This window comes from Triturus cristatus, chromosome 7 (genome assembly GCF_964204655.1).
Source record: "Triturus cristatus chromosome 7, aTriCri1.1, whole genome shotgun sequence".
In the NCBI taxonomy this organism is placed as follows: Eukaryota; Metazoa; Chordata; class Amphibia; order Caudata; family Salamandridae; genus Triturus; species Triturus cristatus.
Window position 1 is genome coordinate 1569152252 of NC_140590.1, and position 25904 is coordinate 1569178155.

General features: G+C 43.9%; 1 protein-coding gene across 2 annotated transcripts in view; it reads left to right on the forward strand.

Annotated features, from left to right (window-relative positions):
• Positions 1-25904, forward strand: part of ZNFX1 (zinc finger NFX1-type containing 1) — a 98037-nt gene that overhangs the window by 52444 nt on the left and 19689 nt on the right. For both annotated transcript variants that reach the window (XM_085619399.1, XM_085619400.1), the window contains exons 5-12: positions 3815-3963; positions 6450-6593; positions 9651-9771; positions 10308-10570; positions 20328-20467; positions 24814-24968; positions 25207-25352; positions 25666-25776. In XM_085619399.1, the coding sequence (XP_085475525.1) occupies positions 3815-3963; positions 6450-6593; positions 9651-9771; positions 10308-10570; positions 20328-20467; positions 24814-24968; positions 25207-25352; positions 25666-25776 (1229 nt within the window). The remainder of the gene's footprint in view (positions 1-3814; positions 3964-6449; positions 6594-9650; positions 9772-10307; positions 10571-20327; positions 20468-24813; positions 24969-25206; positions 25353-25665; positions 25777-25904) is intronic.

A 25904-nucleotide genomic window follows, 5' to 3' on the forward strand; every position in this document is an offset into this window, starting at 1 on the left:
CCTTCTTATGTGCCCTGTCTTGTGTGTAGCATTGAAATCCTGGCGGGGTGGCTTTGGCTAAATATGGTCCTGAGACTTTATCAGACCAGGACTCTGTTACGAAAGCTAGCTTGATGTTATATTCCTCAATCGGCAATGCACACTCAGTGCTATGTTTAATCAGGGACCTGGCATTTAGTAATAAGCATTTTAGGGGGGCTAAATCTGCTCTGCGTTTAGTCCCTGCTTTTTTAACTTCCAAGCGAGTGAATGAATGATACATGATATAGGGGAGTTTCAACTGGCAATTAGGACAGATACTTGCCGGTTCCTTGGGGGTGGCTTTAAGTGTGATAAATGGGCAGCTTACACTTCCACCTGCTTTGTTCAATCCCAGAAGGTAATCACTTAAATAGGTCATGAAGTCTGGCTTCATTGAACCAGGGGGACAGACCCTGAGCCCGGCCCGAGCGCGGACGGGCACAGACTGGCCTGAGTTAGGCGCGCCATGGGCGCGTCCGCTGCGCGTTCGCGCCAGCCTGCCTATTTGTAGCTAATAGCTAGAAAGACTAGAATGCTGGTGTATCATCAGTATTATGGTTTAAGGACTATGGTTTGGACACAAAGAACGTATGTACATCAAGATTATGTTTGCAACATTAGGATTGTGTTGAGACACAGATGTATGTTGAGCCTGAAAACTGTCATGTGTGTATTGAGTTTAGGGTGTGTCTGCACATTGGTTATTACTAATTAAGGGGCATACTAATTGCATGCAGTGGCTTCAGAATTATTTACTGCGCAAACCACTGCTTTCTAAATATAAGCATTGTTTTGCGTATCGCCATTGTGTTTTGAGGTGCTGGAACTGCATCATTTCTGTGTAAGTTGTTAAATATTTTTTGGCATGTTAGCTATCTCAGCAGTACTAGGGTTGTGCGTTGGGCATTGAGAGTACGTGAAGCATATGAACTGTGTGTTCTGTGTCATCCAAAAACAAAACTTTAGTTGAGAGATGTAACCTCTTGACATGTCCATGATAAAAAATAATATTAGATTTGCCATGCATCCTTCTGCCTCCTCCCCGATAGAAACAGCCGGTGAAGGTCTTGTGGACCATCGCGGCAGGTCAAACTCCTGTTTAGAAGCCACTCTTTGGAACTTTCTTCCTTGTCATATTCATGTCACCACTGATTGCTTGGCTTTTCACAAACTGAAAAACTTATATTTTTTTATGCTCCACAAATTAACTTAATTGGGGTGTTTGTTCAGTGAAGGGGCACATATGGACATCTGTATCACATACGCCACATTCATCCGTTCTGTCCACATTAATAGACACCCCTGTGCTGTTTCACTAACGGAAATGTTAGAATTATTTGTCATGTCATGGTAAGTGAAAGCAAGTGTGCACATGCAATGTATGGTGCGATATGACCTAACTTTTGATTCTTCATTGGGCCTCCTGAGAAACGGCTGCCTCAAAAGCATGCAACAATACATGAAACTAACACACATGTGCGCTGGTATCAAAACACATGCATCCACAAAGACCACGCCATCTTCACACGCTTTTGGGTAAACCAGAAACGTTTCTGTAGTGTTGAGTATATGACGATTCAAGTGTCCAAACAACATTGTTTAAAAAAGAATGCTATGTAACTGTTGTCAGCACAGGCTGGAAGTTATAAATGGCGGTAAATCGAAGCCATGAGTTGTCCCATGTGAAAGCCGCAACCCTAGTTAGAAAATTAAAACAAAAACCTGGACACTAGTATTTACCTCTTCAAATCCTGTTAGATGTACCCGAGGGGCTTTGGATATCCCTCCAGCAATGATTGGGGACTGTAATGTCGATACCAGGAACAAAGTATTTATTTTTGAAGCGACAGTTCTAGCCATCACCTGTGGGCAACCCTCATCTCCCAGAATGGAGTCATATTTTGTCCTCAATTGCTACAAAACAACGAGTCTCTTCTCAGGTTTCAAATGTGTGATGTCCATGAGCAAGTAACTCATCCAACCCAGGATTTTACTTTGCATTCTGGGGCTTGTAATTTTATCTACCCTAAGACCGCATTACCAGATGCTACTGTAGAAATTAGATGTTAAGACCGCCTGTGCCTCAGAAACTTGCATGCTCTATTATCTGTTAGATTAGGAATGTAGTCCAACGTGTTTGAAGGGACTTTGTGGCATTTTAGAGATAACTTGTTGTTTCAATAGTCCCAGCTCCCATGACCGGCACAGGGCAGAAGAGGTTAACAAGGGCTCTCATTCTGCAGCCTCAGAAGCTGTTCCATGTGTTAAAGCAGCAAGTCTTCTCCCTTCAACATAGTCTGACCCAGGCTTTGTCAAGAGACTAACTACCCCCCACCTTTTCCTGCAGCCACCGTTTTTGCTGCTATTTCCCACATCTTTCAGTCGTTGCTGTAGGCGATGCAGGAACATGGCAAGATATCGCACAACTTATCCCTTCGGTGTTTCCCTGTTTTCGTTAGTTACACCGCTCAGTGAATCGAGGACGGCTGCAAATGTTAGGTGAACTCTATGGGCGAACGTGCCAAATCCTAGCACGGCCACCTCAGTCAGTCACACTTCAGGGGTCAATAGAATGACTGGCATCAAGTTTGGCAACATGAACTCCTGAGGCAGTGCATGACATTGAAAGGCTGCTCTAGCAAACTATATTTCAAACATGTGTCTCTGTGACATTACTTATGAAGTCCCGATGCTAGCTTTAATTCGCTGTCTTCATTTGAAGACCTCCACACCCCACCCTCTTGCGCCCAGCTTCTAGGGCTGGCTTATCGTATCGCAGCACAAATCCTCTTGTGCGTCACAAGTGAGGCAAGCCAACCGTACAGGCTCGATCATGTTTCCCAAACCCCATAGCATTTGTCCTATGATGATTTATAATTGTAAACGATTGCAATGCCATGCTTTATCACTTTCAAGCCAGGCGTATTGGCATTGTCAATGCTTGTCTTTCTCTTGGCTGATATTTGTCAGCCATTTTGTCCAACCATTGCAGCACCATATATCACTCCAGAGAACAATGCCCAGCACATAATTCCATTGTAGATCCCCTGGTTAGATATTGTTTTCTATATTTTAGTATATGGTTTATAGACTTCAAGTGTTTCGAAATGTATATTTGAGAGGGCTGATAGGCTATGTGAAAATTTCAAAAGATAGTTTTAAAAAGTGAAGAAATACTAATTTGTGTTTTGAGTTTTTCTAAAGTTTAAAACCATGTTTACTTTCAGATACGTATTTTCGTCTTTTATTTCATCAATGTGCTCTATGTAAACTGATGAATAAAAATGTAAGCAGAAAAGCCCTAATCGGAAAAGCCTTTGCATCGTATGATAAACTGCTGACTTGGCAGACGGAGATAGGTCCTCATCTTTGAAGAGAACCCCATTTGTGTTAGGCAGATGTCCCTTTTCCCCAAAAAAGTGATTTTTGTACTTGCTGGCTCCAGACAGAGATTAAAAACTAATACCTACTTGCTCAAAAATAACTTATTTTTTGCATTAACTTGTTTGGGTGTCTGTATGTGGGAGATGGAGGAAGGAAGTGCTTTTAAATGGCACATCTGTAAACTGAATCCTCTCTGAGCGATAGGGTAAATTTAGGTTCCAGATTTTGTACCCTTGAAAATATTGTGAGCTTGCTACACTGCCCACTGGGGTCCAACAAGCCTGTGCAGGAGAGTGATGTGGTAGGTAAACCCCAATGCCCATTCAATCCTTGATCATTCTGTAGAGACTGCAAACAAGAGAGCCATATTTTACTCCATTTTGATGAAAAATATTTCTCTATCGTCTAGGAATCCACTCCTTTTTGACCAAGGGAATCGTGCGTGTTGGCGGGCGAAGCAGCAGCGAGATCCTGAAGAAGTTCACCCTGAGGGAGCTGAGAAGCTGCAGGGATTTCCGCCGGAACCTGCCACAGCACTTGCGGAGAGCTTTCATGGATGTAGGTTTTCAGAGATGCATGCTGTGCTCTGTAATCTAGTATTCAGCCTGGAGCGCAGGAAAATGACCTAGTTTTCAGTATCTCTCATTATCTCTAAGCCATTTACTTTCCCCCAGGCTCTGTTCCTAATTCCTGCTTATTTGTTTCTTGTTCCTTTTTTCTTCCTTTTTATTTCACACCAAGTTGACTTTGCTTTCTATTTCTTATTTTCCTTGTTCTATCATTTTCTCCGACTCTTTTGTGCTTTTATTATTTCTTTTTATGTCCTTTACCTTCCTAGCCTCTATTTTCTTTCCACTTGCTTTTTCCCTTGTTCCCCTTTTCACCGTCCTCTCCTTGCTCCCATTTCACCTCCCTCTTTTCGTGTTTTACCTTTTTTCTTTTGCACCTGCCTCCTTTTTCATTCCACGTTCGATCACACAGTACCACCAGCCTTCTTTTGATGTTTATATTCCAGTTGTAAACCTTGTAAAAACAAAATACATACACCAACAACCAACCAGACCGTGCCAATTACAAGCTCCATCAGTCTAGACAGCTACAAGCTTTCTTTGGAGGGTGGGAGGCTCTAAGGGACTTAACATATATTGACTAAAAAAGGTAGTTGTCACTACCCCTCACAACAAATGAAATTAGCAGGAAATCCGGCAAAGTCACAGCATAGATCAAACATTAAATAATGTTTCAGGTCTAGTACAATTGAAAAACACCCCAGGAGCCAAACTCTTTAACAAATAAGTGCTGACAGGCTGTGCTTCATTATGGGTATATAGCATGTACAAAGTATAATGTCCACATGAAAACCTGTCAATTATTTTCTTATTACAAGCAGGCCAAGACTTAAGTCGCAAAGAAAGTGGTGCCCATGTTTTTCCACCCCATTCTTCGCCCCTTTGCTTCGCGATTCACAAAGATGGGCATTGTGTGCCTTGTGGGGAACAATGACAATTGTGACTCGCAACGCACTTTTGTACGTTTGCATTTTCATTCTTTGGCCTCACAAAACCCCTAATTTTGTGAAGCATAGGCTTTGCAAGGAGTGATCTTCAATTGTTCCTTGGCTTGTGTCAGTTCAACCACTTAAACTACCATCCCCAAAAACAGCAATTTAAAAAAAGGAAAGTCTGCGAATGACTGTGTGGTGCTATGTGGTCATCGAGCAACTTTTCGACCATTGTACGTGCTAAAGGTTAGACTGATGAATCCATCAGTCTAACACGCCATGCCATGAATCATATAAACACATCTCCTGGAACTGGCTACTGCCATGTGTGATACCAACTTGATGCTACATTGTCTGACAGATGTCTGCAGGGGTTGTTAGGGAGGCTAAGGTAATCAGGAATGCAAATTTTAATCTTTACCCTCCTTTATACACCGGTAGGCATTTCCATGCTGTGCCCCGGCGTAATAACATCAGCGGCAGCCAGTGCCCCTTGTAACATTATTTATATTTGTACTACTGTGTTATTAAAACTACAGCCAACACCAAAAAGGGATCCACACATGCCTCTAACTTTATCTGCTTCTTTTTCTTAAAGCAAACAGTTGCACGTAAATCCAGGCGATGGATGCCATTATTCCTGCTTATCACCAAGAAAGAAGAAATCTAATTAACTCTGTGCCCTATGACTACTGTAGACCTGACACACTCTCTTTTTTGGCAACTGTTCAACTTTTGTGCTGTCTTTTGACTACCTCGCTGTCTTTTCAGGGAATTGCATTTTCCTTGTTCATTTCCTCCTTTCTTTTACAGACTTGTGGCACCCTTTTCATACTCTAGCTATAGACATATCCAGATGTTGTGGTCTGTCTGTCTTTACACAACCAATCTGTATCATGAGCATCATTTCCTGCAGCATCATTTGGCTTTTGTCCTCTGGTATAAGACTGCTGGTCACATAAGAACATAAGTCGATGCCATAATGCAGGGTTCTCCAAAGTCGGTCCTGCAGGGCCGGGTCCATGCCAGATTTTTAAGATAACTACATTTATCTAAATGGGAATATGCAAAAAATCTGTCATGGATCCGGCCTTCCAAGACCTGCTTTAAAGAACCCTTCCATAACGTGAACTTGCACCCGTTCTCTCCCATGATGCCGTGTTTCCTTCCTTGCCCACACTGTACCCACCAGTCTGTGCAAACCTCAGCATTCCATCCCAGACATACTGCTGGGAGCTGCACATATTCTTTGAAGGCCATTTCCGTATCACTACGTTCTTTGTTCTGCTCTTGGACCAAGGCCATCTCCTGCCTCGCTGTCAAACTGCAAGCCTTTCCATGGCCGATTAATCTGCTCTGATAGAGAGGAAGATGTGGCATAGACTTGTGAAGGTCCCTGATAAACATCCAGTAATGCAGTTCATGGCGGATGAGCGCAGCGGAGCGAACAGGGTCTTGATAATGCTCTAGGGGATGAGATTCCTGCTTGAGTTCTTGCAGATACTGTAAGGGTCTCTGTCTCTCTTTATGTCTCCCCGAGCAGATCAGCTCACAGTTGAAGCAATCCGAGCAGAAACTGCAGGAGGGCAGCCAGCACTTGGAGTGCACAATGCTTGGGGTGATGCATGAGCGGTATCTGGAGAAGCACATTGAGCCTGCTCACTGGGACAGTCTGATTAATGGCCTGGTAAGTGTACATGTCCTCATTAGTACCTTAGCTGTTACCATGCGCCATTAGAACACTAGCTGTAGGAAACGCTGTGGAAGTGTAGACTGGTTAGTGTGACCAGATTTTCAAAAGGAAAAACCCGGGACAGCCACAAACATAGACATAGGATTAAATGTTGCACCGACCATGGCCTCTGAAGGGCTACATTGAAAACCTATTAAGCCCTCCCTCCCCGATTGTGTGATGAGTTCCAGATCATCAGCAGCCGGGGAAAGCCGACTGGTGATCTGGGATTTGGGTGATGGGCCCCACAGATGCTGATCCACTCCTCATTAAATCCTGTTGTGCTGCATGAGTGTGGCTAAGCAGCACAGCAGACGACGATTTAAATAGTGAACGTCTGTGGTTAGAGGGCCTACTGTGGGGATAGTAGACAACCAGTGACCCTAACGAATAGCGCAAGAAAGGTGCCTACAAAGATTGATGTATGAGTCCTAAGTAGGATGTATGATGTGCTATTGCTTTCGTTGGGAAGCAGTCTGGGAGATCTGGCAACAGATGGTAGCCCAGATTTCAGAAAAATGAGTGGTCGGCTAAGTTCCAAAAGAGCATCTCAGAAAACGACTCCTAAAAAAGTTTTACTTCTGCTTATCAAGCCATTGCAGATGAAAACAAAAAATCTAATTTGTGCAAAGGTAAAAAAAAGTAATGTTAACTCCTAAGCAGCGTCAATATATTTTCATTGTGGGTTTAATTTATTGAAGGGACGCCCTTATGAATACTATGCACCCTGAAAAAAAATGTTTAGTTGTCATGTGTGCATAGGTACCGCCACCCTTTTGTGCTATGTTAGTAACATTGTGGATGACTGTGTAGTCTGTGTACCTGTGCCAGAATCAAGGCACTGAAGCATCTTGTTCCCAAAATGTAACACGCCGCAGAAGCCAGTAACTCAACTCTTATCAGAGCTAAGATGTACACACTACTGAACATTCCTATCATTCTATCCCAAGAGCATTATCTCTCTATGAATATGCCCTTATGAACAGACAAACTTTTGAGGAAATCACTATGAGGCAAACCTAGCTGTAATAAAATAAACTTTTAAAAAGTAACTTATTTTTTTGCTAGTAAAAAGGTAATAGAAGGAAAAAGGGAGCTATAGTTTGTGGCTAAATTATTGACTGTAATACCAGAAGACTGGGAGGTTTCTTTTAGGTGATAACTGAAAATCCACTAATTTGGGGGGAAAGTTGTAAATGCCCTCTATACTCGATAGATGTTATTTTGCTGTGTATCATCTACTAGCAGATGATCCTCCAATGAAGGATGTGCTACTTCTGTACACATCTACAAGTATACAGATGGTAACTATCCCTATACTAACCATCTGGGCTATAAACTGTGCCTTTACACTTGATAAACATTGTGTGACCCTTCCTGAATACATGTGTCCTCCCTTGCCCTGATTCCTCTTTCTGCTGTCATTGTGGCTCAAAAGCAGTAGTAAGTACTCCTTTTATTCAGGTTGTGGTGTTATGAGATACACACCTCATTACACGCGCACCAACTAAAGATTATGCAGGTGGCTGGCAGAATTTCAGCGGTATCACTGGCCACGTTAAAAATATGAACATGCGTCTAGGTGAGCGAGTCATTCCGCCCTCAGTGCTCTGTATTTTCTTTGTGGTCATGAGCACACATAGCACAGTAGACTTTTGAGCAATGCGGATGTACTTCAGAATGCTTATCCTTTGTTATACTCTTCTAAGTAATTAATTTAGTTTTGTTATGAGTTGTGCAAGACTTGATACCTTGCTGCTTATCATGTGAAATGTGAAACTTTCAAAGACTGAAAGGAGCCCAGGTAAATTTCAACAAAGGGGTTGCACACATAATCTGGAAGCTATTCGATATCACATGCTGTCAACACAGACCAATATTCTTGAATATATATATTTTTAAAACTAGATAAACATTTTCAGATGGCTCTATGAGATTTTTACAGAGGTTTCTTTTTTCTTTTTTGATAGCCCGGTATTTACATACACTCATGCTTCATCCTTTTTCAGTGCAAATAACAAACTCACATGTCCACTGCTCACATTAATTTCATATTTCCCTATACTAAGTCCCCACTAATCCTGTTTGCGTTCCGGAGTAGCGTACAACCCGCTGAAAACCGCTTCAACACCTCATGAGGGGTAGCAAGCGATATATAAATGCAAAACCTTCCACTATCCTTTGTGAATCAAACTAACAGACTCACATGCCCACCGCTCAAACTGATTTCATATTTCCCTATACTAATTCACCACTAATCCTTTTTGGGTTCCGAAGTAGCTACTCGCCGAAAAAGCGCTTCGATGCCTCATCAGTGGTAGTAAGCGCTATATAAATGCAATTACAATACACCAAGTGCTATTGCAAAGCCCTGAAGTCGTATTCCTATAAATTGATGATAATGGTAATCATAAACACGCCATTTTGGATCCCTGCTTTGACTCTGTGGTTTCTGTTCATACATATTAAAAAATGATGGCGTTCTATAACAAAAGTAGATCCATGATCTGGTACTAAGGGCTTTCTTGATTCTAGTTGTATCAAAATCTTTATTACTCAATTTGAGTAACTAAATAGGGCACATAGGGGTATTTCTCCTGAACTCCATAAATCAATTGATCAAATGTCTCACTCCTGTACATTTTATACAAAAAAATGCTTGCCTATTACCTGGCAGAGCATGTCAGATTCAAGTGAGGCCTAGCCCAAGTTTCTCAGGGCTATGAAAGAAAAGTGCTTGTTGGCAAGAGAGAGGGGAAAGGGGCACACAATTCAAAGGGGGGCGTTTTTGTAAGCAGTATTTCAGAACTTTGGCATGTGTTTATTATAAGCCTAGGCTTGACGTCTTCCCATTGGCAGATGATCTGATTGATCTGTGTGTTCAGGCTTTCTACTGGGTAACCTATAGATGACCTACATTGTGGCACTCCTGCTTGCACTGTGTTTATTCCATACTGAGATTTTCTTCCAATCTTGTAGCTATCTGCTAATCAATATATTTCATTCCTTCAGAACGATGACATGTTTTATTACCAAGGAGGCAAACAGTCTATGATTCTGGAGTGGCTCGGCCTTGGAGTCACAATGTTTACTAGGAATACGGATCACTTTCAACCTGGGGCACAGAATGCAGGTAATCAAGACATTGGCTCGAAAACCTTTACATCTGGAGTCTTGGCAGTAAATTAGCCTTCAACAAACTCATACACAGACACACACAAACACACATACAATCTCCCTCTTGCTTGCATACTTGACTCTGGCTGTAGAAAGATTAAAAAATGTATCCACAAGAGGCTGCCTATGAAAGGCCGTTAATATTGGCCAGAGGGCTTTCAAAGGAACTTGCCTAGGTAGAAATCTTATTATTCTCCCTCTATGTCAGTGTATATGTGACTATATCAAAATCTAGCTTGCTGTTTTCTTCTTTGTGGCAAATATTGCAGACATGGTACAGACTGTACTGTTACCAGCTACACACACTTGCAGACCTGCAACCCTTCACTGTAGGGGATGAATGCACTTCTCACTTTGCAGCTCTTTAAACTGCTCCCCATTTTTGTTTTTCCTTTTTATGCTTGTTCAAACTAACTGACACATCTACCATGACATCATATCCTGCACAAAAATCACTCTCACACTAACTTTGTCTTCTGGACTGTGTCCTAGCTGGGCAAGAAGAAGAAGAGGACGATGAAGATAGCAAAGAGGAGGAAGAGCTGATTGAGGTTCCTGAAGAGGCCGATCTGCTGCAGGCTGACCGGGTGATTGAAGATGAGGAGGATGGGCGACCCAAGAGGAAGAAAGAGGAAGGGGTGATGAATGAATTGGCTGATTTGCTGCTTGCCATGAAGGTAGAAAATAAGAGCCCCGGCGGCGCTGCCGGTGATGCGGGACCTGCTGAACAGGCTGAGGCCGAAGGACAGTGGCAGGTTGGTACATAAGGGCCCTTCTAAGAACCACACAGATAGATGTTAAGTGTAAATTAACCTTTTTTTCTGTCATTATTAATGGGAATTTCCAATTGCTCCCAATTTTGGAGGATGAAGAGAACAGAGGGCGTTGTTCAAAATCAAACAACTGCAAGGGTGGTGGAAGTATGGGTGTGGGAGGCCTCCAAGATAACCTTGCAGGATTTCTATGGGGTAATGTGTGCAATAGAAGCCTTAACATCTTTTGTTTTTATTTTGTGCATTTGATGTGAGTTCAAAGATAGAGTTCAGGTGTCATGCAGTGTTGTCTGAAAAACTGCTGCTTATCTAAAATGGAGATGTGTGTTTACTTTTCCTTTCCTTGATGGCAAAGTGTGGGAATCTTGTGATGTGAAGCAAGTGCCAATTTTACTGGGGTTCTGTAAGAAAGTTCCCTCTTTCTGCATGGTTGCCCTCCCTTTTTGCTGAACTGCTGATGTACTTTGACAGAGTGTGCCCTGGGCTCCTGCCAATCAGGTACCCAGGGCTATATTCTTTCCCTAAAACTGCATTGAAGACAATGTCCAATTGGCACACAGGTGAGCCCCTGGCAAATGGCACCACAGGTACCCAGGGCACTGTGACCAGGGAAGACCTCTAAGGGCGGCAGCACTTATTGTGCCACCCTTAGAGGCCCTGTATCTTTCCACTTACATACTGCCTTTGCAGGATGCGTGTTGTGGTGCAGAACAAAGTGAAGAGTCGACATGGCACACATCCCTGTGTGCCATGCCTACAACCCACTGCCCTGGCATAGGTCAGCCACCCCTCTACCTGGGTGCACTATACCAGTGGTGAAGGTACAGGTGCATGAGCTCACATAGGGGCTGATTTTAATTCTTGGCTGTAAGGATACTCTGTCGCAATGGCGATGGAGTATCTATACTGCAAAAAATGCGGGTGGACCATAGGATTAATCACAGTGGAGGCTACTGTGTATCTGCCGTAAATAATATCCTCTGGCGGCCCTCGGAGTAAGGGCCATTGGAGATTGACCGCTCATTCCATCCACCTAATTTAGATGAGCGGAATGGCAAGTCATTTTCACCGCTCGTCACCGCCAGGAAAACCCTGGTGGTAAGGTGGAGTGAAAACTGCTACATGCTCCCTCGTCATGGAAGAATCCTGTTTCGGGATTTTCTTTTTGAAAATGAAAAAAAAGAACCTGTTTGGTACAGGGCTCCGTTCTGCTGGTGGAGCCTTGTACCAAACAGAAAAATGAATTGACAGAAACCACCATAATCCTAGCACTACTTTATAAATGGCTGCCAGCTTGGCAGCCATTAATAAATCTGGTGGGTGGTCCCTCCACTGGGGCAACTGAGTAAACTACTCCGTCGCCCTGGCAGAACAACCAGCTATCCGTCAATCTATAAATGAAGCCCATAGTATTAAAATTATATTTTAGCATTTTTAGATTATGACGCTGTTAATAAAAGGTTTCCCCGACATGCTCCATGATAAAGTAACAAATGGGGATGAAGGAGGGAAGTGACTATCAGCAGTGCTACCACTGTATAATCATTATATTCCAATGATCTTCTATGCTCTCGCCTGAAAACCCCAAGTGGCCTCCATTTATTTGACATCTCCCTTTAAAGCCCAAGAGGTGCCTACTATTGCAGAGTGTCTCATCTAACACACATCCAAACCACTGAGCCATCTAAGTCATGGAAAGTTCTAGCTGCTTTCACCTGAGTTAAGATATAGATATTTTCAACCTGTAGGAGACATAGGGCCAGATGTATGACCATGACAATTTGCGACTCGCATATTGTGCTTGATTGCGAGTTGCAATTTGCGAGTTGCAAATTGCCATGTACAGCAGTGTCTGAGATACTGTTTGCGGTTCCCAATGGGGTCGCAAATTGCATGCCTCATCAATATTCATGAGGCACTCGCAATTTGCGACCCCATTGGGTATGGCTGTCCCTCCCAGGGATGGTGGCCTGCTAAATAAAGCAGTTTTTTTTAATTCAGCCTGTTTTCCTTAAAGAACCACTGCCTGCCTTTAAAAAATATTTTTAGAAACAGTCACAAAGGAGAAGGGGTCCCCTGGGGACCCCTTCCTGTTTGCGAGTGGTTTACTACCCTTCTGTGAAGGGTGGTAAACTGCGACTGTTCAACAGTCCTACATGGCATTTAGGGTAGCTATTAGGAAGGGAACGCCCCTTCCTAATAGCGCGTCGCAAAACACTATTTTGCGAGGCGCTAATTTTTGCGAGTCGCAAAAATGGGGTTTGTACATGGCCAATAGGATTTGTGCATGCGCAAACTGGTTGCATACCCATTTGCGCATGCAAAATAAGGTCGATATCTGGCCCATAAGGTTTAGCAGGCTACCACCCTGAAGTGTCCACATTTTATGCTAGAAGTTCCTTTTATACTTCCTGTGCGGTCTGCTTGAATCTCATTGTTTAAGTCTAAAAAAAATGAATGTTTTGTTCCATTAGCATCCAGTTAATTTGGTGCAAATGTCACAACCTTGCTGCTAAAACTTGCAGTCACCATACCCATACACTTGCATTCTTCATGTGACCCGTACAAACCTGAATGCCCTTGCAACTCAAGCTCTGATGGGCTTTGTGACTGTGTTACCTTCTTCTCTAGGAACCTTTGAATCTTCCTTCTAGAAGTAGTTGGAAAATTCAAGAGGTGGTATGTTCACTATGCTGGAGGAAATTATGGAGATGTTCATGTTTAGCTTCCAATTGAATAATTGTACTTGCGGCACATTGATGAACATATGAAAACTCCTACTGGGTGTCATTCATGTAGCAGATATTTTCATGTCTATATTGACTGTCACAACCTTAATATCATTTATTTGATGCTCTTTGATTGAAGGGCTTGCAAACTCCTGTCCTGGAGGCACTGAAGATTCCTTTCATGAGACAGACTCTTTCCTCTGGCCACGATTCCTATCTGTGGGTGGGGAACGGAGGTCAATGTTGTGCCATCCATTTTAGAAATCCTGGATAAGTCATCTTTGTGAGGCACCTGTGATGTTTACCAAAGCATAAGACGGTCACAGGGAATCTCCATCTACATTAGTAATCATGAGCACAGTAACTGCATGCTCCATTATAAGTCCCTCTTTTCTGAAGCAGTGCTCGTGCACTTTTACTCAACTTCATACTCTGGGAACTGCTGTGCTTCAGGCACATGCAGTCAGCCACAGCATACAGTCACGTTTGCTCCTTTTCCATTATACCCGCTGCTGCCATCTCAGGTCCGCAGCGGAGCTGGTAGAGTCTGTGCTTGCTGCACCTGTTTTCCCTGATGGCACTCACAATTAACTGTGATGTCCACATAGTGTAAAGCCCGCTGTCTCCTTCAACCGTGGCATAGTGTGAGCTCCAGACAGCTGGCTCCACATCAGCTACTATTTTTTTGTCAACTGTATCACAGGGTAGAGGAAGTCTTTGACTCGAAGAGGCCCCAAAGGCAGCCTGTCCAACTCTAAGATAGTGCTTGTGTAGTGTAGCAAATTCCGCTTTGCGCATGTGTATAGCCCATTCTTTTCGATGCAACATAGGGGTTCTGAAAAGCGAGTCTCCTCTGGGGTTCATCTCTCTCCCTACATCCCATCTTAAGGATCACAAGTTTTAGGAGAAGTCTGTGCCATCTTAATACTAATACAGCCTAAGGGTTGTTTTCAAAAAGTAATTTACACAGACCTCCCTGACAGTGAGGTCGCCCTGTTTATCTTAACAAAATATTATGTAACCATGTCTTGTCTAGATTCCCACAATCATGGGTATCTTGTGCCACTAGTTGCTGCTCAAGAAAGATACTCACTAGGGAACATTAATTAAACTTGTGGTATAATTTCAAGTGACCCTTGGCTTGTGGAATGCCTTAGTGCTGAAAACTAGTTGTCTGCCCCTGAGCAAAGTTTCCTTCCACAGAGTGCCCCCCACTTGAGGCCCATATATAAATCAGGGACTACTATTTTGTACACTCTTCATTTCTCTCCTTTCTGGAATTATTACTCTCTAGTTCATGATTCCAGGCTCAGCCTGATGGTGCAACACAAATACCAATATACAGTACAGTGGGGTGAAATCTTGCACTTCTGATGCCCATGCTTTATGCAGTTGCTAAGTTCAGGATTTGTAGGGTGCATGGCTTTTCCAGCTAAGGGAACACCATATATTGCAAGGCAGACACATAGAATTTAGATAAACTGGCCATATTTTCAGGACAAAGACAGCGTGATTAATCGTACAGGGCATAATAAAGATGTAGCTTACCTCTGAAGAGTTCTAGGCCATCTTCGCGGACACCGTACTCTTGAGTGCCACGTTCTGCTGGTTTTCACAAGCAATAGATTCAGACATCAAATGTCTAGATGCACCTCTTGAACGACTCTTGTTGCAGCATGCAGTGTACTAGTCGGCTTTCTTGGGTAGTGTATGCCTCTTTTTTCTTTGAACGCTTTGACTTGTGTTGCTGTTTTAGACGCTGCAAGGCATTTTTGTGGCATTCTTGCACTCACAGGCCTACTGATTTTTAGGTCTCGCATAGGGCAGCGCATGTGCTGCCTCTACGAGGCATCAAGTAATCAGGATTAGTGGTGAAACTCCACCCATTTCGTTTCTATTTGTTTTGTCGCTTGGCATTGGTTACATCTGGCATTGCTCTTCTTATCTCACTGATTAATTGGCTGGTGGTCCGTTACCTCACTTCCGTTTTGCCTCCATTTTGCAGGAAGCGGCACCGACCAACTAAAGTTTAGTTCTGCTGCTGGCTGTTATGTAATCATTTAGGGACTACTGTTACGTGATACAGCCCACCCCAGGCTCGAACCCTGTTCTCCAGCTCCAGTCGGCAGCATTATACCTTGAGCCACCTCCTCCTGTCAATTTTCCTTATTTCAGTAGTCGATTTGTGAGTGCTTTGTATTGTACATATATTCTAGCACCCCGTGTCCATCACCGGGCACCTAGGTGCTACTCTGCAACGTGCTGCTCTCGTATTTCTATACAGCTGTCCTTCAGTAATACTCAGATATTGTATTTTAATTTCAGTTAGTGAGTACAGGGTGGGGGAGTTTGTCCGCTGTTAACTTCCCCTATCTATTGGGGTTCAGGGGGCAGCGTGTGTGATGCTGGTGTGTTGTGTAGGGACGGAACGGGGGGCTGGGGGTGGATAGCATTCTCGTTGGCTGTGATCAAGTAAATCCAGAGTTAATCCTAATTGCAACTCGCTGTTAAACCGACAAGACTTCAATCACTATTCCCGGCTTACCCTGGAAAACCCTTTCTCAATAGTAAGTAGCGGCCGGTATGAGACGGGACCCCACTCCCCCAAATATACTCACACGTCAAAGAGCGGGGCACGGGAAATAATGGGGTGCAATAAGGAATAATTAGGGACATTGAAGTGCTAAACAACGCAGGGGTTAAAAAACACACTTATAGAGGTTCTTAAAGGAGGTAGCTGCCATCTTAGCGTCACGTGGCATGCGTGCACACTCCTGACGAAGGTGACAGCCACCCAGTTATCACGTGACATGCATGTACACACCTGACGGACACCTTACCTGCAGCTGGAGCCTGTATCACTGTCCCGTCAAACACCACTCCGGGCTCGCGTTGTGTGCACGCGAGGGGGAGGGGTCATGCTACATCTCATCGAGGGTGTGCCAATGGGGCCCTCTACACTTTTCCCCTTTGTAGGGTTGGGCGCTTATACCGTCTTGATTTGTGTGCGTGCGAGTGTGGGGTTCTTGCTATAGGGAAGGGAGTATACCATGCCCCTCTGTGGGGTTTTTATACCATGCCCAATCTTATATGTGTGTGTGTGCACAGGAGTATGTTGGGTCCTCTGAGAGGGTGTTTTTCGGTGGCACGCCAAATTGAGGGTCTTATACGTCCAAAAGAGAGTTTTACATTCGAACTTCTGAGGGGGTGCCCTGTGCCCCGTTGAGACAGAGTGCAGGGCCACACCCCCTGTGAGATGTGGGTCTGTTGTACTTTGTGTGGATGCTGTTCTGTGCCGCTCAGAAGCGCGTGAGGGTGTACAGTGTGTTCGTGTGTGTCTATGCGTGTGCATTTGTATGTGTCTGTGTGTCCCTGTGTGTTTGTATATGTGTGTGTCACTGTGTGTTACACTGTGTCCCACTGGGTGCGCCTTCTGCCACTCTGATGGGTGTATGCTCAGTTTGAAGAGCCCCATACCGTGAAGTGTTGTGTGCACGTATGTTGTGCTCCTCTGAGGAGAGTGTGTCGTTATGTCACTGTGAGGTGTGCGCGGTTGTTCCAGTGACACACTGTCAGTGGGTGTATGTCTCGCCTCTCTGGGATTGGCGGATATACTCTGCACTGAATATGTTAAACTGAGCCCACGTGAATTTGTGTGTGTGGGGTGGGGTATTATATGATGTTCCCCTGCGTCTTTGTGTGTGGAGGAGAGTTATGATCAGCCCCGCTAAGCCATTCGGCATCATATCGTCCTGAGGGGTGTGTGTGGGCGTGGAAGGCCGGGGTATTGTGTGCAGTGTGATCCTTCGTTGCTGGGTGAGTTCTGTCATCGCTTCCATCAGTGTAGTGTACACGGTGCCGCTCTGATGTGTGTGTGTGTGTGTTTGGGGGCGGGGTAGAGAGAGAGAGGAACACATTGGGACACCTTAAAGCTGAGTGTGTGTGTAATGTGTTACCCTCGGATGACGCATACCACACCGCTCTGAGTTGTGAGTGTTGTACCCCTCAGAGGTCTTGGTGATATCGCATCATGTCTCCCGCGGGTAAGTTGTACTTTCCTCTGGGCAGTGCACAGCATTGCCCTGAGAGAGGTGTGTGTGTAATAACATTATATAGTGCCTCTGAGGGCAGACATGTGTTACAATCTGCCTTCTGAGTTGCGGAGTGTGCTATGTTGAGCCCCGTGAGCCCGATAGTAGTGCCCCCTCCCGGATGTGGGAAATGTCACATTTTACCCCTCCCCTGCCCCACTTCAGATGTCGGGAGTGGGTTGTCTTGTGCCCCTGGGGATGGGGGTGGGGTTGTTGCACTGCGCCCTTTTGGCTTGGAGTGTGTTATGTAGTCCCTTCTGAGTTGGGAGTTGTATTGTGCCCAGAATGAAGCTTAGGAGCGTGGGGGTAGCGGAGGTGGGGCACATGCCTAACCACCCCCCGTAGTTCGAGCTTTGTGTGTAATATTGTGGCCCCAGATGCCCCTCCCGTCATGGCTTTACAGGAATAAGCAACGGAAGGTGTCCTCTTTCGTCCCCTAAGCCTGCTACTTTCACTAATGACTTACATAAACCGGGGACCTGACCGGATTATCCGGGCATTTGTCCTGCCTTGTAAATGTTGTCAGATTCGTGTAAGCACAACACTGGACATGTGCTCTGGGACCTCCTCCCCCGCACTCCACAATCCCTCTCGCACAGACATTGGCCCTCTGTTGTGGTGGATCCGCGCCACCTGCACAGAAAGCAGTAATGTTGTCATCGTGGACAAAAAACGCTTCCAAGTAGACTCGAGGAGCTTTAAGTAAATTCTTTTTTCAAATGATATAAAGCGCTTCCTTCCGCTTTCGGGATACTTCAAAGAGGTACTGCAGGGAAGCAATGTCTACGAATGTCACTCCCATCAACGTTTACTGAGTAGGAAAGCGCTACCGGCTCATATAAATGGTATCAAGCGCTATACAAGTGGATATAAAACAATCTGTTCATATTTGCTATCCAAAGATGGTGGGTGTACCATTTGCGCCTAAACAAAATTTCAGCAATTAAATCAGTAGACTTAAATTGTGCTCTAATTAAATAATGTATATGTATTATTATTGTGGGCAACAACAACAACAACAAAAAACAAGCTTTTGCATTGCAATAGGTCTCGCATTTGCCAGAGTTTGAGCTATTGGCATTGTAAATGACAATGCTTTTTATTTATGTGTTGTTTTTCAAAATTGATAAATAAAATGGCATTGTTATTTACAATGGCATTCACTTAAACTTGTGCAAATGCGAGACCTATTGCATTGTAAATGCTTGTTTTAAAATTCTTATTGATTTTTAAAGGCACAATACTCAATCATACAGTACAGACAGATATCAAGCTGATGCGATTCAACAAGAGAGAGTTCCTCCTCCCTCGCTCCTGACATCTCCTCCTCGATGTCTAGGTTACACGACCAACTTAGAATTTGTGCAGTCCTCCCTACCTCCCTTCCCCGTAGTCTGGAGTAGGTCTACTGAAATATAGCCTCATGTCTGTGAGGGCAGTCCTGAATTCAACAATGCAATGAATCTCCTTCACCAAGATGGCTCAGCATATCACCTGACCTCAGAGCACTAAACTGAGTACCAATGAATTGCAGCTATATACTAAGAATAGCTTCCATTATTTTCAAAGCTCTACTTACAAAACTAAAAGTCTTTTGAAAGAAATTAAATCTAGAAACAAAGACATGTTCACTCTCAAAATCACGAGATTCTATATCCAAAATACCCTGCTCCAATCTTTCTCTGGTTTACAGCCATTCAATATGATATTCAACAACATTTTACCCAAGCGCAGGAAATCCCCTTCATACTCTATTTTAAAAAGGGGACCAAACAATACCTCCTGAACAAGACACTCTGCTTAAATATTGTAATGGATACAGCCCAACTATGCAGGGCACCAACATATGACCCAACTGGACAACTTCACAACTAACTTTTGATTTAGGAGTATAGCAAACAAGGGTATAGTAAAGATGATATCGTTGACTTTATGTGCACCTAAGATGTTGCTGAAGCCTCAGGGTCTCTGCAGTTTGCAGGAAAACCTCTTTCTGATATGCCCAATGTGCCTTGTGGAGAAAATGATAAACATCCTGAAGACGGCCCCATCTGGAATAGATTGTTGAAACATGTACATCAGTTACCCAGAGAAAAAGTACTTTAAAAGAGAACCCACATCCTCACACGTTTCTTATGTTAATGGTAAATGAAGAACTACACAAGATCAATAGTTTTTTAAAGAAAATTGTTATACTTCTGAATCATCTCACCACAATCTGTTCATAAGCAAATACAATACACTGGCATCCTTTATGATGTATTTATAACACTTTGGGTTGGATTTACCCAGCATCATTATCTAGATATTGTACTCTATCCGACTACCGTAATTACTGTTTTCAATTACCCTCTATGCATGGTATTAGACTGTAAAGCACTCGGAAGATGGCATTGATGGATTGTCCGGGCCACTGAAAACCAGAAAATAAATAAATAAAGGAAACAGGCATTCCAAGTTCTGGTATTGCTTTTGATTACCGCCTAAACAGAAGATCACAAGCACATTTAGAATAGTATTTATGTACGCGGCAACTGACATTTATTCATAAACCAGAAAAGTGTACACAGGTGTTGGCAAAGAGAGAAGCTTCAGGAGCTTCACGGCTTCATTGAATTCTTCACATTCAAGAATGTGATGTATCTGAGTGCAAAAACAGGAAGAAATTGGGCAGAGTAGCTGTTTCTGGCTGACATGACCTTCACTTGAAATATTTTATGGGTGTGTTGCACTCCTTGTGCGAAGCGTAATAACGAAACTAGGGGCGAAGGGAGATGAGGGGCTGGTGGGAGGAAAGGAGAGTTCAGGGACAGGAAAAAACATTGCTGGAGATGAAACAATTGGGAGCTGATGTCTGACTGGAGATGGTAGCCTCACCGTGAACCCCACTCGGCTGACATTCTTATGCTTCCCTTCTAGGTACAAGGTGACCAGAAGAAGAAGATGAAGCGAAAGATGAAATCAGAACTGCGGAAGCTGAACTTCATGACAGAAGCGGAGGCCATGGATATCCACGATCTCTGGACCCTTGACCTTAAATCTCGATGGCGCCTCTACAGGTATTTATTTTATTTATTTATTTATTTGAAAAGTTTTTTTTAAATTTATTTATAAATCTGTTTATTGAAGTTTAAAGAAGCGTACAGTACATTATAAAGTCTGAACGACATATATTGACATTTGTACCGCTGTTATGTACCTGGGCGAGTGTACATTGGTTTGGTGGGGAGTGGATACACCTCCTAATCCCTTGTCGGCATTGAAGGCCTCTCAACCATGGTGACAACTATAAAGTCGCTTTTGGTATCATACCATAGAAGGAGACGACCCCAACTGAAGAGTATTAGCACTCCACCCACTCTCCCCCAGCATGTCTCCATAAACAGTTAGCAAACCATGGAATAACAGGGGCCGGGCTTCAAATGCCCAACCAAAACAGCAACAGTAGCAGAGTCCGACTTGTGTTCTAGTATCGATTTATTTGAAAAGTTTTATATAGCGCTGGCTAGACCCGGAGGTATCGGAGCGCTTTACATGAGTTTCAGACCATAGTTACAAGTTACATAGTTACAAAGTTACACAGTTTCAGAGCATAGTTACATGCGATTAAAAAAACACATACGTAAGGGAAAAAGCAGGCAAGGGGAAAGATTCAGGTGAGAGGGGATAGGAGCAGGGGAGGTAGACAAAGAGTGAAAGAGGTAAAGAAGTGGGGGAGGGTGAAAGAAAAACTACCGGGAGCCGAGGAAGAACAGTGACCAACGTCCGGTGTGCTGTGATCCCAGTGGAAATGGTGTCAATACCACACCTCCGTTGAGTGGGGCTCCCTTTACTCTGTGGACTCTCTCAGAGGGGTCTTTGAGACTCCAGGGCATACATACTGGATTCTTCTCCAACAAGGGGAGAGGGAGTGCTCTGGCAAGGGGCGCCATACCCACACCTCCGCTGTGTGTGGCTCCCTTGACGCTGTGGACTCTCTCAGAGGGATCTCTGAGACTCCAGGGTATAAATGCTGGATCCCTCCCCAACAAGGGGAGAAAGAGTGCTTTGTTAAACGGCACAAGGTTACAGTAGTTACAGTTGCAAAGTCTAATAAAGAAAAAACAAGTTCACAGGAGAGGAAGGAGGGAAGGGAGGGAGGGGGAGAGTTACAAGTTACATCAGTTACAGGGTTACATAGTAGACCAGTCCTCTGGTGCGTATGGAGTAGGGGGAAATAGAAAGTGGGGAAGCAGATTTAGGTCTGGCCGACCGGCCATGGAGAGTAGTACGTCAGTGGAAAACACCGCAGAGTCATAGTAGGCGGGTCACCAAGCCAGCAAGGGTCAAGAAGATCCGCAACATCCAGGGCCGGACCCCCTCACTGCGTTGGGTCACATTCGAAAAGGAACAAGACCGAAGGAGGGGGCGAAAGGGTGCCTCACAGTGATGATATCTGAAAAGAGGGGTGGAGGAGATTCCAAGAGGGGATCGATCAATAGACAGATTGGAGAGTGCAAGGCCCTGGCCAGCAGTAGGAGACGATCAGGGAGTCTGTTGAGACCGAAAGATGGAGGATCCAGGACATGGACCTCGATAAATTACACACGATGCGGGTTGAGTGTCTTCCGCTGGGCGGACGCCATTCCACATGCCGGTATAGCTGAGTATGAGGTCTAGTTGAAACATGCTCCTGTTAGATTCACAGGAAGGGCAGAAAGTTCTGAGCTTAATAAAAGAAAACGCTGAAAAACTGAATTTCTGCAACCAATAAATCACCACTGGAGCCTAGAAGCGCCTGGGCACATCCATAAACACGTAGGAATAATTTAGCCAACTGTAGATCTTCTGAAGAAATGCGATACTTGAATTCTGGAACTGCTGAGGAGGAAGCGCAATACACTAGGCTTCTAAATGGGAAGAGACTTACTAGGTTTCGAGGGAGACTTGACCCGCTCCCTCTACCTTTTGCCAAACCCAGTGCTAAATGAGGAATACGCTGCGCATGCTCGGGAAAACATTCTTGAATCTCCGGCAAGCAACACTGGAAACTCGGAACTGTGTCAGGCGGAGATACGCTTGGGAAGCCTTCCCCTGATGATGAATTCCAACATAGGGTACGAGCAAAGGGAAAAACGCTCCGTTCAACTGAAAACGACAGTTAAAGTAAGAACTCCAGATCCTCTACTCAGACATTGAAATAGATTCCAGACATTCTACCAACACTCAGTCATAGTGCAGTTCAACTCTCTTGTAATCTCCATCAATACCATGAAGCATCTCTTAGGTACACTTAAATATACATCACCATCCATCTTTGATTACAGAACGACACCATCCATATGAGATAATCTACCCAAAAACCTCCATTAAATTATAGAGCTTCTACTCTCGAGGAAAAATCATAACAGCTGGCATTTGCTACTAATCTCTCATCCTCTATTAACTGAACACATGTTCTCAGTAACATTGCCATCACTATCTTTTTGAAGGACTAAGTATGGCTAATTTTAGAAAATGCATAGACCCAAAAAACCTGTCCATCCCTTTTACACTCTATTCCTAGCTTAAAAAACTATTTCTTATGAAAGTTGTGTACACTGAATTCAGAATTGTATGCGCATGAATATTTACGATCTGCACAAAAAGTGTGTGTGTTTGCAGTAAGCAAACTTGTTGAAAAGACATATGGTAGAAGTTTGTGTTTTTGTGTGTGTTTTACAAATGAAGAAAATTTGTTAGCATGGTTCTTTTTTTTTTTTTCAGGTTGCATACCATAGAATTCTTATACATTCCTTGATAGCCACAGTTGAAGGGCCTTATGATCACAACTGAATGAATAAAAACAACTAAAATTAGTCATGCCTGCTTTCATGCTATTTACATACATAGGACATAAATGGCATGGCTTACTGCATGCTTTATATATAGCATACAGAGAGTATAGCCTTGGGCCACACTCTGTTTGCCTGAAGCCATGAATGTATCAGATACAGTGTGCAGCCACCAGTCAACCTCTGTGCTTACAGTGCACTCGGTATGCTCTTTAACCGTGCACCGTGCCTGCTACTTACAGGTGCATAGGACATAGGGGAAAGCCAGTGGCTAAACTCCATATGTAAAGAAGTGATCCTCCCATTCCTGTATTATGACTGGTCCTCTGGGGGAACTATCAGAGCTGTAATTCCATAACCAGATGACCCCTTCTAGACCGACTTGTGAATCTCCACTTCAAGCTTGGGAAGACTGAACAGATGTCGGATGCATTTCGCCAGTATTGGATGAGTGTTTGAACTTTGAATAAAGGAGACCTCTGTTTCATTCTTGCATCCTAAGTTTCCCTTTTGAGCCAGCTGAGGTTGAAAATCTGGAGCGCGAAAAGGACTGCTGAGCAGGAAAGGATATCTCCTTGAGAGTGGAATTGCTGGATTGCTTTATCCCTCCAGACTGGTCCTAAGTCAGAAAAGCCTGTGTGAAGCCATACTGTTGTGCCCTGAGCTGAGAAAAAATAGGAGCTGACAGCATGAGGAGGATCACTCTGTCTGGAAGGAGAAACTGACCTGATCCCAGGAAGACCTGCAGAAGACCCAGCTGACTGGAGAATCTGCCTGGATGACACCTCAGTGAATCAAGAACCACATGGTCCTTGCAAGGTGGCTGTCCAAGAGATGAAAGATCAAAAATCTACAATGCTTGGATCATGGAGTTGTCAAATTCTGGGTCTTAATTGGTATGGAGTCTGGTTCAGTTGCCCAGGGGAGGTCATTCTAATTCTGGAACTATCTGAATCATCGTTCTAACTTTGATGGTTCTGACTATATTGATATTTATAGATATGGCTATGCTGTTATCCATGAGCTCTATTCCAAGCAGTAATATGTGAAGTCATTTGGTTCTTTGTGGGTGAAATGTATGCTCACTGGTGACTGAACTCATGGAGGTCCTTTACTTGAACACTAGATCTCTATAGGAACCCTGGTCTGCACTATTGACTTCATTGCCTGGCACCCGGCAGAAGACACTTCAATCCACTGCGTTTCACCTGAGCCAGAACCAGTGAAACAGAGAGTCAGGTGTATCCTGGAAATATTGCTACATTTGTTCCTTTCTGGAGAAAATCCTTCCCCCAATGTTGATGTTCTGTACATGGTAGTGATTGTGAAAATGTTCATAATTCTGTTGGAAAGCAGATAATTTCTCTCCCAAGAAACGTCCACTAACAGAACAGGTATTTTCTATTCTGCCTCGTCCTGCCTGGCCACAAGTATCAAAACCAACAAACACCAAAATTCATACCCTAAATCAGAGCCTTGTGTAAATTATTGCAGATGGCACTCACAATTGCTCTTCTGTGTAAAACGTAGTGAGGTGTATTTTGCTGTTCAACTGCAGCCTAGTCAAGTCTCTTTATCATGGGTTCTTCAAGGTATTGGCTCCAGAAGTACCAGGCAGACATACGGCGGAGAATACAGCTCCATGAAAAGGACTACCAGTCAGCAACTGAAAGGATGGCTGAGCTGAGACGGCAGGAGGACCTCTGTATTTTGAGGGAAGCCAAAGTCATCGGCATGACAACCACAGGTCAGTTATTAGGACTGTTTCTATTAGCTGAATCACAAAGCTGTTGTTGTCTAGTGGGGTGGCGGACAGATGACCTGAAAATGTCTGGATTCCGCCTGCCCTCCCTCTACCATATTAATCATGATCCAGATGTATACGTTGTTCAAGCAGGCAAGAGGTGATATTAAAAAAAAGAATTGCTTTGTTCGTGCTGATTTAGTGTTTTACAATATTCTCTATCCCCCTTCTCCATTACTAGGTGCAGCAAAATACCGCCAGATCTTGCAGGAAGTGTCTCCACGGATTGTGATTGTTGAGGAAGCTGCTGAGGTTTTGGAAGCACACACCATCACCACACTGAGCAAGGCTTGCAACCACCTGATACTCATTGGAGACCATCAGCAGGTGACTACAAATGGCTTCCTCCTAATATGATTTCACATTAAAATCCCCTTTCCACTGCAGGTCTGTAGATGACTGACCCCGTATTAGTTGTGTAATGGTAGGGCAACCACATGCTGCTATGCGCATGTTTCCCTGATATGACTAGCCCTAAATTTCATTGCTGGTAATGGGGAGTATGGGCAACCAATCTACATAAAGTTTAACCTTGAATAGGATTGAAGGTGGGACTGAAGAACACAAGAAAGGGTGAGATGGATTAGATTTGGGAGAGAGAAGAGATTGCCTGGTGTCTGACTATTGCCATCTTTTGCAGCTGCGCCCAAGTCCCAACGTGTATGACTTAGCCAAGAACTTCAATTTGGAGGTCTCACTCTTTGAGCGGCTGATCAAGGTCAACTTTCCCTTCGTTCGTTTAAATTACCAGGTGAGTGAAATGGGACTGACATTATTGGGATGGAAGTAGCATCAGTTAATAGAAGAGAGATAGATGTAATAGTTGTGTGGGGGAGAGAGAGGAGCGAAGTAGGAGAGGAAGAATTGGTGTGGGAGAGA